Raw genomic sequence first — 12,869 nt, forward strand, 5'->3', positions numbered from 1 at the left:
AAGCACCTGCTTTCAATACACTTTCTAGCCCTTATTTACTCAAGTGTTTTCATTATTTTGGCAGTTACCTGTACATGCCAGCACTTCCAACTGGAAAAAAAAAGTTTGAAATCAACATGTAATGTCATGACATTGAATCAACGTGGAAAACTGATTGGATTTGCAAAAAGTCACCCAATTTAAACCTTAATCCAATAACATGGTGACATTTGTTGTTGATTTCACTTTGAATTCACATTAGTTGACATCTCAACATAATGTCAATCAAAACTAGACATTGAAATTAGGTCTAATCCCAGTGGGTTCCTTCCAACATAGAAACTATGGATTTCAGTTTTATTGTAACTACCTGACATCTTTCCACCACAGTATTTCCCCTCAATTATTGAATTAGCAAGTCCTTGATCTCACCAAGTATTTGGAATTATACTTTTGTCAATTATAGATCAAATTCATATTGGTTTTATATGTTAGAATATAACATAGGTAACACATGATGGATATGCAGGAGTACATCGTATTTAAAAATTTTTGGTTCAACAGATGCAAAATCCAACATACATGACCAAAAGTATGTGGACACCTGCTTATTGAACATCTCATTCCAGAATCATGGGCATTAATATGGAGTTGGTCCCCCTTTGCTGGTATAGCAGCCTTCAATCTTCTGGGAAGGCTTTCCACTAGATGTTGGAACATTGCTGCGGGGACTTGCTTCCATTCAGTCACAAGATCACTAGTGAGGTTGGGCACTGATGTTGGGCGATTACGCCTGGCTCGCAGTCGGCGCTCCAATTCATCCCAAAGGTGTTCGATGGAGTGGAGTTGGGGCTCTGTGCAGGCCAGTCAAGTTCTTCCACACCGATCTCGAAAAACCATTTCATGTCGGTATGGACTTCACTTTGTGCACGAGAGCATTGTCACGCTGAAACAGGAAAGGGCCGTCCCCAAAATGTTGCCACAATGTTGGAAGTACAGAATCGTCTAGATTGTGTGCTGTAGCGTTAAGATTTCTCTTCACTGGAACTAAGGGGCCTAGCCCGAACCATGAAAAACAGACCCAGACCATTATCACATTACACCATTCCTCTACACTACTCTATAGGCTGGTTCCCTAGCCTCACACTAACCCTAGCAGATACATTTACATTTCCTGCCATTGTGCAAGGCACTTAACCCCCCCACAATTGCTTTCCATTCAGGGGTGCTGCACTGCAGATAACCCTTTGCCTCTCAACATGTGTTCGTGTATCTGGGGGTGTTGGGAAAGGCAGAAAACAAAATGACCATTCTATCCAATGGACAACAAAGTTGGATTGTAATCTATTCTGGTTTCCCAGACTCACATTAACAATACTCCTGGATTATTAAACCTAGTCCAGGATTTACGGAGCAGTTTAAACCTAGTCCAGAGGGCCATGTCTCAAGCATCTCAGAATAGGGCTGATTTAGGATCAGTTTTTCCTTTTACATCACAATGAGTAAAATGACATGGACCGAGGGAACCTGATCCCATATCAGCACTCCTACCCTGATGCTTGATACATACGGATCCTGGACTCAGAAACACCCATCAGGCTCTGCTGCTTGACTTCTTTCCAAGATCAACTGGATCATAATCATTAGGGAACAACATAGCAAAATGTTATGGAAACGAGTTTCTTATTAGACAAGTTCATGTAGCCCCTCCCTGTTTGATGATTATTAACATTTTCAATTTGTCAAGATTAATAAAGTATTTTTAAATGGTATTGGCTTGCGGATTCCCTGAATGAATAGCTTCTAGCAGTGGAACCTTGCAGATAGAAATGGCATGAATAGAGCAACATTTTGCCATACTGAACGCACCACGGAAGGAGAGAGAAACATTTGAAGTTAAAAGCATAATTACCTATTAGTAATTTAACAGGATCTCTGTGGTTAAAATCTTGACAATAGATCAGACATATAATGATTTATTCCAGTTTATCTTTGATTACATCAACAAGGTCAGGCACACCGGCAGAGAAATAGTTTGATGAATTTATCGAGAACTGAACCTCTAACGAACAGTAGAGGAGCAGCAGCACAGATTTTAAAGGCAGGACAGACATACAGCCATGATGATGAACTCTCTTAGGTGTAGTTTGAAGGAAGTTGCTAACTAGCGTCCATTGCATTGACACAAGTTAGCAATCGCTCGTGAAACTACTTTGTACTTCCTTCAAACTTCACACAGACATACAAATGGTATCGGACTCTAAGTAGAAAAAAGGATTGCAAAAAATCACACACTATCCCTTTAAAATGTCAAGCTTAATTGCCAAAATCACTTTAAAAAGGTCATTTCTGATTGAGCCGCGAACGCGGAACATTTCCATTAAAGGCTGCATAGCCGACAAAGGGCGATGGGATTTAATCCTGGTCTCAGTCCGTGTCTGTGAGACCACATACAACACTCATAATAATAAAACTAAACACCAGCATAGACGGAGGGTACAAAGTCATTTTATAAATTCATTCACTATCCTAGAGGACTGGTCCTGAAGGATCTCATAGGAAGTTCACCTGGTATGGAGTAGGAAACTGTTGGTCCTTGTTTTGAAATGATACAATAACATTGGCCTGGTACCAAATGTTGCTTAGTGCAGTAGGACTAGGGCAGGCGCTTTCAAAGTCTGAGACAGTGGGCCTCCATTCAGAGAACATCAAGACAACCGCGCCCCAAAAGCTGGGACACCTCTTTTTAAAAACGTATTTATTCATTATTAGAGAACTGAATACAGTTTGATTTGGATTTCCTTACATGAAACTCTGGGGGGAAAGCGTGCCTCACACTTTGTCATCCCTAGTACAGAGGTTTTCAGAGGATGTTTGTAGGGAGAATTGATTCCTGATCAGTATGGTCGTTGGGTCTCCTGTACGATGTGCGTGTCTCTCACTGCTCGTTCCTCCACTCTGGTTCGATCTGCTGCTGAACCTCACTCTCCTCCGTCTCCACTGGATGTGTGTGAGAGAAACGGTTAACTTCCAAAATTAAACATTTATTTTATATTTTGAACAGTTAAAGGGGAGGTGCGTTTGTCTGTGTGTGTTACCGTGGGGATCAGCCTGTAAGCACAGGGCAGCTAGGCGTTCCACCACCTCCTCCTCTCCCTCAGCCTGGGATGAGTCAAACCCTGTCTTCCCCCCCGCCTGGGAACAGAACTGGAGGAACCTGGAGGGGGAGAGAAGGGGGAGTGAGAGAGGGGTTAGGGTTCCTTTAGGTGATTCATTCGTACAGTTTAAGAATGCGAAATGTCAGAATAATAGTAGAGAATTTCCTGTCTTAGGTCAGTTAGGTTCACCACTTTATTTTAAGAATGTGAAATGTCAAAATAATAGTAGAGAGAATGATTTATTTCAGTTTTTATTTATTTCATCACATTCCCAGTGGGACAGAAGTTTACATACTAATTGAGTGTATTTGGGAGCATTGCCTTTAAATAGTTTAACTTGAGTCAAACGTTTCGGGTAGCCTTCCACAAGCTTCCCACAATAAGTTGGGTGAATTTTGGCCCATTCCTCCTGACAGAGCTGGTGTAACGGAGTCAGGTTTGTAGGCCTCCTTGCTCGCACACGCTTTTTCAGTTCTGCCCACAAATGTTCTATAGGATTGAGGTCAGGGCTTTGTGATGGCCACTCCAATACCTTGACTTTGTTGTCCTCAAGCCATTTTGCCACAACTTTGGAAGTATGCTTGAGGTCATTGTCCATTTGGAAGACCCATTTGTGACAAAGCTTTTACTTCCTGACTGATGTCTTGAGATGTTGCTTCAAAATATCCACATAATCTCCCCTCCTCATGATGCCATCTATTTTGTGAAGTGCACCAGTCCCTCCTGCAGCAAAGCATACCCACAACATGATGCTGCCACCCCCGTGCTTCATGGTTGGGATGGTATTCTTCGGCTTGCAAGCCTCCCCCTTTTTCCTCCAAACATAACGATGGTCATTATGTCCAAACAATTCTATTTTTGTTTCATCAGACCAGAGGACACTTCTCCAAAAAGTACAATCTTTGTCCCCATGTGCAGTTGCAAACCATAGTCTGGCTTTTTTATGGCGGTTTTGGAGCTGTGGCTTCTTCCTTGCTGAGCGACCTTTCAGGTTATGTCGATATAGGGCTCATTTTACTGTGGATATAGATACTTTTATACTAGTTTCCTCCAGCATCTTCACAAAGTCCTTTGCTGTTGTTCTGGAATTGATTGGCATTTTTCGCACCAAAGTACGTTCATCTCTAGGAGACAGAACGTGTCTCCTTCCTGAGCGGTATGACTGCTGCGTGGTCCTATGGTATTTATACTTGCATACTATTGTTTTTACAGGTGAAATTGGTACCTTCAGGCGTTTGAAAATTGCTCCCAAGGATGAACCAGACTTGTGGAGGTCTACAATTTTTTTTCTGAGGTCTAGGCTGATTTCTTTTGATTTCCCCATGATGTCAAGCAAAGAGACACTGAGTTTGAAGGTAGGCCTTGAAATACATCCACAGGTACACCTCCAATTGACTCAAATTATGTCAATTAGCCTATCAGAATCATTTAAAGACGTGACATCATTTTCTGGAATTTTCCAAGCTGTTTAAAAGGCACAGTCAACTTAGTGTATGTAAACTTCTGGACCACTGGAATTGTGATACAGTGAATTAATTGGTCTATAAACAATTGTTGGAAAAATGACTTGTGTCATGCACAAAGTGCTAACAAAGCACTAACCGACTTGCCAAAACTATAGTTTGTTAACAAGACATTTGTGGAGTGGTCGAAACTGTATTTTATATTTGAGGTTCTTCAAAGTAGCCACCCTTTGCCTTGATAACCACTTTGCACACTCTTGGCAATTCTTATTTACAATGACGGCCTACTCCGGCCAAACCCGGACGACATTGGAACAATTGTGTGCCGCCCTATGGGACTCCCAATCACAACCGGATGTGATACAGCCTGGATTCGAACCAGGGACTGCCTCTTGCACTGAGATGCAGTGCCTTAGAACACTGCGCCACTTGAGCAACAGGACCTTCATTGCACATCAGTGTGTTTTATTCAATTATTTTTATTTAGAAGTTCACTTAAGAATATGTCCTCCACTTCTTCCTCTGAAGAGCCTCCACTGGTACCTACCTTCCCCAGGTGGGGTCTCTTTCAGCACTAAAGGTTAGGGTCGGTACCCACCTGCCCCAGGTGGGGTCTCCTCTCAGCATTAAGGGATAGGACATACCTGCCCCATGTGGGGTCTCCTCTCAGCATTAAGGGATAGGACATACCTGCCCCATGTGGGGTCTCCTCTCAACCCTAAGGGTTTATTTTATTTAACCTTCATTTAACTAGGCAAGTCAGTTAAGAACAACATTCTTATTTTACAATGACTGCCTACCCCAGCCAAACCCTCCCCTAACACGGATGACGCTGGGCCAATTGAGCGCCGCCCTATGGGACTCCCGATCACGGCCGTTTGTGATACAGCCCGGGATCATTCCAGGGTCTGTAGTGACGCCTCTAGCACTGAGATGCAGTGCCATAGACCGCTGCTCCACTCGGGTTAGGGTCAGTACGTACCTGCCCCAGGTGGGGTCTCCTCGCAGCACTAAGGGGTTTCCCACCACGATCAGCAGGGCTTTGGCTCTGGTCACCGCCACGTTGAACCTCTGGACACAGAGAGCAGGAGGTCAGCACTGTCACTGTGGTGTGTGTGTAGATTAAACTGTTTATGCACAAAATGTAAATCCTTAGTGAATGCTGTGTGTTCATATTCAGTCAATTTTAGGTCCTGCGGGCTGTCCCCAACACATAATAATGCCACAAAAGTGCATTCTAATAGTGTAAAAGGCCCTTAGTTGATACTAAAAGGTTATGTTCTATACCAATTTGAAGAGAGAAAAGTTTTGTTTGATAAGATTACAGATTTCCTCAGGGGATCCCATTTAGGGTCCAAACTCCAAAATTGGGAACCACTGGTTCACAACACATGTTGTGTGTGTGCGTGCTGTGTGTGCAGTACAGTATACTGTGACACTGCCACATATAACAGTGCACAAATCAAGTGATATTATGAAAAATCACCATGGAGAAATTAGTGCCTTGCGAAAGTATTCGGCCCCCTTGAACTTTGCGACCTTTTGCCACATTTCAGGCTTCAAACATAAAGATATAAAACTGTCTTTTTTTGTGAAGAATCAACAACAAGTGGGACACAATCATGAAGTGGAACGACATTTATTGGATATTTCAAACTTTTTTAACAAATCAAAAACTGAAAAATTGGGCGTGCAAAATTATTCAGCCCCCTTAAGTTAATACTTTGTAGCGCCACCTTTTGCTGCGATTACAGCTGTAAGTCGCTTGGGGTATGTCTCTATCAGTTTTGCACATCGAGACACTGACATTTTTTCCCATTCCTCCTTGCAAAACAGCTCGAGCTCAGTGAGGTTGGATGGAGAGCATTTGTGAACAGCAGTTTTCAGTTCTTTCCACAGATTCTCGATTGGATTCAGGTCTGGACTTTGACTTGGCCATTCTAACACCTGGATATGTTTATTTTTGAACCATTCCATTGTAGATTTTGCTTTATGTTTTGGATCATTGTCTTGTTGGAAGACAAATCTCCGTCCCAGTCTCAGGTCTTTTGCAGACTCCATCAGGTTTTCTTCCAGAATGGTCCTGTATTTGGCTCCATCCATCTTCCCATCAATTTTAACCATCTTCCCTGTCCCTGCTGAAGAAAAGCAGGCCCAAACCATGATGCTGCCACCACCATGTTTGACAGTGGGGATGGTGTGTTCAGCTGTGCTGCTTTTACGCCAAACATAAAGTCTTGCATTGTTGCCAAAAAGTTCAATTTTGGTTTCATCTGACCAGAGCACCTTCTTCCACATGTTTGGTGTGTCTCCCAGGTGGCTTGTGGCAAACTTTAAACAACACTTTTTATGGATATCTTTAAGAAATGGCTTTCTTCTTGCCACTCTTCCATAAAGGCCAGATTTGTGCAATATACGACTGATTGTTGTCCTATGGACAGAGTCTCCCACCTCAGCTGTAGATCTCTGCAGTTCATCCAGAGTGATCATGGGCCTCTTGGCTGCATCTCTGATCAGTCTTCTCCTTGTATGAGCTGAACGTTTAGAGGGACGGCCAGGTCTTGGTAGATTTGCAGTGGTCTGATACTCCTTCCATTTCAATATTATCGCTTGCACAGTGCTCCTTGGGATGTTTAAAGCTTGGGAAATCTTTTTGTATCCAAATCCGGATTTAAACTTCTTCACAACAGTATCTCGGACCTGCCTGGTGTGTTTCTTGTTCTTCATGATGCTCTCTGCGCTTTTAACGGACCTCTGAGACTATCACAGTGCAGGTGCATTTATACGGAGACTTGATTACACACAGGTGGATTGTATTTATCACCATTAGTCATTTAGGTCAACATTGGATCATTCAGAGATCCTCACTGAACTTCTGGAGAGAGTTTGCTGCACTGAAAGTAAAGGGGCTGAATAATTTTGCACGTCCAATTTTTCAGTTTTTGATTTGTTAAAAAAGTTTGAAATATCCAATAAATGTCGTTCCACTTCATGATTGTGTCCCACTTGTTGTTGATTCTTCACAAAAAAATACAGTTTTATATCTTTATGTTTGAAGCCTGAAATGTGGCAAAAGGTCGCAAAGTTCAAGGGGGCCGAATACTTTCGCAAGGCACTGTATATGAAATAATTCTCAGCCCTGTTTAAATAATTCCATTTTGTATGAACGATAGATGTGGCCTAAAATGAGCACTACCGCTTTAAGAAGTGCACAAAAGTATGTGTGAAAGATATTTGTGGACTCAGCTAGTTCAGCCACACCTGTTGCTGACAGGTGTGTAAAATTGAGGTTACAGCCATGCAATCTCCATAGCTTAACATTGGCAGTAGAATGGCCTTACTGAAGAGCTCTGTGACTTTCAATGTGGCACCTTCATAGGATGCCACCTTTCCAACAAGTCAGTTCATCAAACTTCTGCCCTGCTAGAGCTGATTCTTGAAGAATATCATTTTTAAATGCCTCATGAGCTTAGTTCAATTGCGTAACCCCATCAGAAACTAAAATAGAAGCTTGTTTTACTCCAATGTTTGTAAACAATGCAAATATAAACAAACACTGTATAGCCTCAAAACACGGTTCAAACTATCATTTTGATATAACGGCTGGTCAGTCCTTGCATCCATAGCTTTGTCTATGAATTTGAGCATGGTTAAATGTATCCAGGCCCATCCTGACTGATTTTTTTATTGATTCAATTGAGGATTCTTTATGGAATATTTGTGTTTGTGAAAACTATGCGTTGAATTGCATTACTTGTAGATTGATTATAGTCATTTTTGCTGAAGCATATTTTTGTCAAGAAAAGTGTTTGTTTGTGTTGGGTTTATTGAAATACATATTACTCAATTGAAAAATCACCTACTGCGTTCCCGTTGTTTTTTTAATGCTAGAAGCCCTCTTAAAATGGTATATTAAATGTGTGTATGTACCTTCTCATTTTTGACGAAACCAAGGCTGAAGTATTGGTCTGTCTGGACGTACTTGGCGCTGCTGCGGACCGTCGAGACCAGGATCACCCTCCTCTCCTGACCCTGGAACTCCTCCACTGACCCCACCTAACAGACACGCACACATAGTTTAGCTCTGTACACAGCCCCGCACACACATGCCTCACAAAACGCATGGAAGGTGCATCACAATAGCTAATCGTAAACAACATGTTATTGACATGGCAGCACTACCGTAGCTAGCAGAAGAGAGTGTAGGGGAGATTGTTACCAAACTGTAAACCACTTTAGCTAGCTGTTAGCTAAACGTCCTGGCTAACTGTGGGGTGAAACAATAGACTTATTTAGTTTTAATTAGCCACCGCAAATATCTGTAGCCCTTACACTCACAACCCGTATATGGGTTGAAAACGTCAGACTTGGTCACTGATAAGCGCCTAAATTGGAACACAGTGGCTGTACAGTAACATGCAACACATTATGTCAGACCTCAGGGTCTCCGCTTTAAAGCGCTCTATGGGATTCAACTGACAGACGCTCTAAATGTGAGCACCAAGCACAACATTAAAATGCCCCAAAATCCCTAACGCAACGTTTTTGTTGTCTGAGAAAGGGGAATGCTGTAATTCAAGAGTACTTGATAATGAACACCACTTTGGCGTCAAACAAGCAAACCACACAGTCCAAATGTGCATTTCACCTTTCCATACTTAGAAATCTCATGTCAACTACAGTATCAACATTTAGGATTGCTCGGTTATTTGTCCCGTTGTGAAGACAATTGGCAGTGGAACACGCGCCTGAATGCTCTCATGAATCCATTCTAAGCGCATCATTTTTTTTATATCCGTTTCTCTGAACTGCCTTGTGAAAGCCTAGCACTGTAAGTTGGTATTTTATAAATTAGCTCGTCATGTTGGCAATAGAACAAGCTTTCAAATGATGACCGCCTGACCCAGATTGCGACTTATAAAATGGGCCGTTTTTGGATTGCGTAAACAACAGTATTTGTGTGATGAGGATTCAGGGTTGTGTCCCAAACAAACAAATACGTGTGCCGTCTTAAGTACCGCGACGGCACAGCTAGGCGAGCTCAAAAAAAATACAAATAAACACCTAATAGTTGAAGTCTCTTTCCTTGAATCATAAGTGCATTGAAATGATTTAGTAACTGTCCACACTTGAGCAGTGTAGCCACTTGAAGACACCAGGTAAATGTCTAATTCAAACCCTTGTCATTTAAAAAAAAATACAAATAATAATCTTATTATGTTACTGAATGTATCCAGATTATTTCTCTGAATTTGTTAGACAAATGCTGGTAGGAGCGGCCTGCCAGGTAGGATCCAAGGGTGTGCAGAGACGCCCAGACCTGAGAGGGTGGAGAGGGTGGGGAGGAGAATCTGATGGTTCACGGTGTCTAAGGCAGCAGATCTGTCACAGAGGTTGCTCGCCTCTGTCAAAGAGGAGAGCAACCTCGGTTGAGTGACCTGTCTTGAAGCTTGACTGGTTAGGGTCAAGAACATCGTTCTTATAGAGATAGCGAAAGAGTCAGATGGGACGCAGCCAATTGCTACGGGATGAGTTGATGAGGGAAGTGAGAAGGTCTCCAGAGATGGGGTCGACTGGGCAGGTTGTCGGGCTGCTGTACCTCACTAGACTGGGCAGATGTTGTAAAGCTTATTTTCAAAGTGGTTGACAAAGTGGTCCACAGAGAGGGGGGGGGGGGGGGGGGGGGGGGGGGTGGTGGAGGATTAAGAAGGGAGGAGAAGGTGGAACCAAGTTTCTTAGGGTTATAGGCAGAAGCTTGAAATTCAGTTTTAGAAAGTGGCTTTAGCCGCTGATACAGAGGACGAGAAGGTATAGAGGGAGTGAAAGGATGATAGGTCCTCTGGAAGTTTAGTTTTCCTCCTGTTCTGTAAGCATGCAATCAGTCACTCAGCCATGGAGCAGGAGGAGAGGGTCGAGCCGGACAGGAGGAAAGGGGACTGTCATAGGAAGCGGAAAGAGGAGAGTAGGGTCGAAGAGGCAGAATCAGGAAACAGGAGGGAGATTTAGCAAAAGGGAGAAGAGGAGAGAGCAGTGTGGGAGAGAGAGAGAGCGACAGCGCATGAGCATCTGGGCAGGGGCTGTGTGGGTAGGGTTGGCGGAGAGGGGGACAGAAATGGAAACAAAGTAGTGATCAGAAACCTGGTGGGGGGGGTATGCATATACTTCTCATATTTATTCTGTTTGAACCATTTTAATTTTGCCCTATCAATATAGGCCTATTACCACAAATGTAAAGAGTTAAAGATAACAGAGTGACAGAGATTCAGTAGTGAGGAGAGAGAGACAGAGAGAGAAAGAGATTGGGACAATTCCACAGAGTTTGTGTATATCAAAATGTATATTAAACCAAAAAAACTATGATTGCAAAGGTAAACAAACCATACATCTTTTTGCACAAGGACAACATTTCCACAGAACATATTACAGATACACATTTACTTGAGAAACAGAATGACGGTTTGGCTGTTGAAGTCAATGTGGTTTGTTTAACTTTGCAATCATTGGTTTTTGTTTGGCATCACTCTTACCGTGGAATTGCCCAGAGAGAGAGACAGAGAAAGAAAGAGAGATGGATTTAGTAATGTCTCCATACCTTCAGGTCTTTGATGCTGGTCGATTTGAAGACTTTCTCCAGCGTCTTCAAGGCTTTACGGATCTTCTCCACCTTCACACAGAAACAAACATTCTATATGAGCTACGGGCAGGGCTTTACAACGGCTGCCTCTGTAGCCGTCAAATCCTTGTTACCTCTATCCTTATTTCCTCAATTCCACTCAAAACACATTGGAGGAGAGGATCGGAGGTCCCTTCCTTGCACCACCTCCTCCAATGGGTTTTGAAAGATGCAGCCCAGTGGCCCTGTATGGTAAAAGGTGCACTATGAAGATATTACTCCGCCATTTCCTGGTTGCTAAAATTCTAATAGTGTGCGTAATTTCAATTTGTCACAAAACAAGCAGTCATTGAATAGAGAATCAATGTACCATCTAAACCGCTGTGAAATATATTTTACCTATCCAAAAATAGCTTTTGAAGCTGGTGTACAAAACTGGAAGTACGAGACACAAAAACAAAAACGTAAGAACAGCACACAAAGTACTGATCTTCTTAGACTGGGTTTCAATGAGAATGACAGATCTACAACTCACATTTCTACAACTCCTATTATAGCTTTATGAGTTATACTCTACATATTTTATCTTATAGTGTGTGCCAGGCCATCTATAGGGTTAGGGTTGTATATATTATATATGGTAAGAGTTATATATACACTGAACAAAAATATAAACGCAACATGTAAAGTCATGGTCCCATGTTTCATGAGCTGAAATAAAAGATTGCATACGCAAATTTTGTGCACAACTTTGAGTCGTGTTGGGGAGCGGTTTGCTGATGTCAACATTGTGAACAGAGTGCCCCATTGTAGGGTCATGGTACGGGCATTCATAAGCTACGGACAACAAACACAATTGGCAATTTGAATGCACAGAAATATCCCGTGACGAGATCCTGAGGCCCATTGTCGTGCCATTCATCCACCGCAATCACCTCGTGTTTCAGCATGATAATGCACGGCCCTATGTTGCAAGGATCTGTACACAATTCCCGGAAGCTGAAAATGTCCCAGTACTTCCATGGCCTTCATACTCACCAGACATGTCACCCATTGAGCATGTTTGGGATGCTCTGGATCGACGTGTATGACCGAGTATTCCAATTCCCGCCAATATCCAGCAACTTCGCACAGCCATTGAGGAGCGGGACAACATTCCACAATCAACAGCCTGATCATCTCTATGCGAAGGAGATGTGTCACGCTGCATGAGGCAAATGGTGGTCACACCAGATACAGACTATTTTTCTGACCCACACCCCTAACTTATTTCTAAGATATCTGTGACCAACAGATGCATATATGTATTCAGTCATATGAAATCCATAGATTAGGGCCTAAAGAATTTATTTAAATTGACTGATTTCCTTTTATGAACCGTAACTCAGTAAAATCTTTGAAATTGTTGCATGTTGTGTTTATATTTCTGTCCAGTATATTATATCCTATAGGGTGTAGTCCCACCTGTTTTCTATAGGGGGCGATGATACCGATGTCTTTGGGTGAGATTGTGGCGAGGCCCCTCTTGCCCTGCCCTTGCAGCAGCTTCTTGAGGTAATCCATCAGCACCTCGATCTCCGCCACGTTAAAGAAAGATGGACTGGAAGCCTCCCGCTCATCACGACCAGCCACACCATGGAACACCACCGGGAAATT

General features: G+C 42.7%; 1 protein-coding gene across 1 annotated transcript in view; it reads right to left on the reverse strand.

Moving 5' to 3' along the window:
* Nucleotides 1–1,939: 1,939 nt before the first annotated feature.
* The window catches only part of LOC110490198 (putative helicase mov-10-B.1), a 37,913-nt gene continuing 26,983 nt past the window's right edge, over nt 1,940–12,869 (reverse strand). Inside the window, exons 18-23 of the mRNA XM_021563446.2 lie at nt 12,678–12,869; nt 11,193–11,264; nt 8,531–8,656; nt 5,583–5,671; nt 3,078–3,196; nt 1,940–2,979 (exon numbers count right to left, since the gene is read on the reverse strand). Coding sequence (XP_021419121.2) covers nt 2,918–2,979; nt 3,078–3,196; nt 5,583–5,671; nt 8,531–8,656; nt 11,193–11,264; nt 12,678–12,869 — 660 coding nt within the window. The 3' untranslated portion in view covers nt 1,940–2,917. The remainder of the gene's footprint in view (nt 2,980–3,077; nt 3,197–5,582; nt 5,672–8,530; nt 8,657–11,192; nt 11,265–12,677) is intronic.

The sequence above is a fragment of the Oncorhynchus mykiss genome, chromosome 15, assembly GCF_013265735.2.
Source record: "Oncorhynchus mykiss isolate Arlee chromosome 15, USDA_OmykA_1.1, whole genome shotgun sequence".
Lineage (NCBI taxonomy): Eukaryota > Metazoa > Chordata > Actinopteri > Salmoniformes > Salmonidae > Oncorhynchus > Oncorhynchus mykiss.